The 2066-nt window shown below is 31.4% G+C and overlaps 1 protein-coding gene across 1 annotated transcript in view; it reads right to left on the bottom strand.

Annotated features, from left to right (window-relative positions):
- The window catches only part of LOC103802043 (apolipoprotein B-100-like), a gene marked incomplete at both ends in the record, with an annotated part of 29084 nt that extends 27651 nt beyond the window's left edge, over positions 1-1433 (bottom strand). Inside the window, 1 exon segment of the mRNA XM_009074486.1 lies at positions 1365-1433. Within this exon segment, the coding sequence (XP_009072734.1) occupies positions 1365-1433 (69 nt within the window).
- Between the last annotated feature and the right edge of the window lie 633 nt (positions 1434-2066).

Below are 2066 nucleotides of genomic sequence, written 5' to 3'. Positions count from 1 at the left end.
TGAATGTGGTAATAGAGACATAAAGAAAAGAAATTAGCCTCAGTGTCAAATACAGGGATACAAGATATTCTTCTGGTGTCTCGAATGCATAACGTAGGCCAATGTCCTCAATCACAGAATTATGTCACAGAATTTCGTACTTAGAAAGAAGAATGGAATAATTCTGTATATCTCATATTTCCTCCTTGAACTAGCACTTTTTTAAGCTTTACATACTTTAGTAGTTTTAGCTGAGATTACTTTATTGTAATTACAAACAGAATAATTATAATTAATACTAGCTATTATACAGTAATCAGCATCTTACAAACATTTGAAAATTTAATTAAATTATCTATTTAACCTTAAAATCAACTGCTATTAAAAAAACTCTACTGGTACTGATTACCCTTGCCACTGTTGGCTATCCTGGACTATAACTACACACTTTCAGAAAATTTTGCAATACCAATATCTACCACACTAAAGCAAAAAGGCTAATTGTTGTTTCATTTTCTGCTTTTGGACAGAAATAAGTGAAAAAGGAATAGGGAAATGATAAGCTTAGAAATGCACATATCAAATAATTTATTGTATCAAAAATAGAAAAGAAACGCTATGAAGCCCAGCAGTCTGAGTTGGTTCAGGCTTCTGAAACAAACCCAAAGGCCTGAAGATGGTGCTAAAGCACCCAACAAGGGAAAAAAACCCCAACCCTGAAGACAAAGAACAAACCAACTCATTCAGTACTTTGACCCCGTGGTGGAACATTATGTATCTAACCAAACAGTCAGGGCCAGTCTGAGTTCATTACAAAGATAGGTCATCAAGTCAGCATTTCCTGAGTCTTCGCTTGTTTAAAGAAACTGCTGTCCTTGCTGACAGAGTTGGTTATTTATTCTACAGGTATTTAGTCAGATATCCAAGTGCAATTCTGTGGGCTTAGCAGCCACTGTCAGGGTAAACAAAATGTGAGATTCAGTCCACAGTAAACTGTAATGTACATTACCTCCCTGTTAAAGTTTCACATTTGATAAGCAGGGATTTCTAGATTAAGGAATTTGCACCTGATAATTAAGAAATAAATAAAATAAAAAAAAAAAAAAGAAAAAACCCAATAGAAAGTAGTTTCCTAATGGGAGCTTAAAAAAGTTCAGAAAATCAACCTCAGCTTCTCCAATCTTAGGAAACGTAAAATAATTTGAACCAAGCCATATGGAAAATTAAATAACTAAAATAAATGCAAATAAGGACTTCAGATTATTGCCATCAGTTTCATTCCAGTTATTTCAGAGGAAGAGATTAGAAAAAGTAAAGGTTTGAAAGATGTATTCAGATAGAATAGCAACACAAGATAAAAAAAAAATATGCAAAAAATCAGTTACTTGAACATCCTGGATTTCCACTTTCAGGTGTTTCTTCTTCTGTAAAAAAATAAAAACAAAAAATTAAAGCTGGAGAAGCAGTTTATAGAATAAAAAAGGGATTTTAATACATTTTCATTTTATGACCGTTCTAATTCATACAAACTTTTGATACAGTTTTACACACTAATGTAAATGAGAAAGTTACTATTAACATTGATAGTACAGCAAATCTAAATGGAGTCACAAGCAATTGCCTTGATATTGTGAGCTGAAACTGCTGAATAGGATCTTTAATCACTGAATTAAATTAGTTTGATTTAAACTGAGAAAGATCAGCTTCTAGGTTAACAAGTACTTTTAAAAACCATATATTATGTAAAATAGTTTCTAAATGATGGAAACAAAATGTAAAGGTAGACAGATGAAATGTACTATATAACACAGTTTACTTTAAAATCTGAATCTATTTGAGTACACAAAAATACTGCAAAATGAATGAATGACTGTACTTTATTCTTGTGCATTTTAAAAAGAGGCCAATTTTGATGATTAATACTAAAATTCTCTGCTATTAAATATTTTTCTGAATATTGAGGGTTCATTTATTGGAGGAAATGAACACTGATTGGAAGCCTATTCAACTTAAGAAGAATCATTTGCTCCAATCAGTCTTAGGCATGTCCCATATGACTCTATTTAAAATAAAATAAAACAAAATAA

Source organism: Acanthisitta chloris, unplaced genomic scaffold, assembly GCF_000695815.1.
Source record: "Acanthisitta chloris isolate BGI_N310 unplaced genomic scaffold, ASM69581v1 scaffold37120, whole genome shotgun sequence".
NCBI classification, from domain to species: domain Eukaryota; kingdom Metazoa; phylum Chordata; class Aves; order Passeriformes; family Acanthisittidae; genus Acanthisitta; species Acanthisitta chloris.
This window is presented reverse-complemented; position numbering and strand designations above follow the sequence as displayed.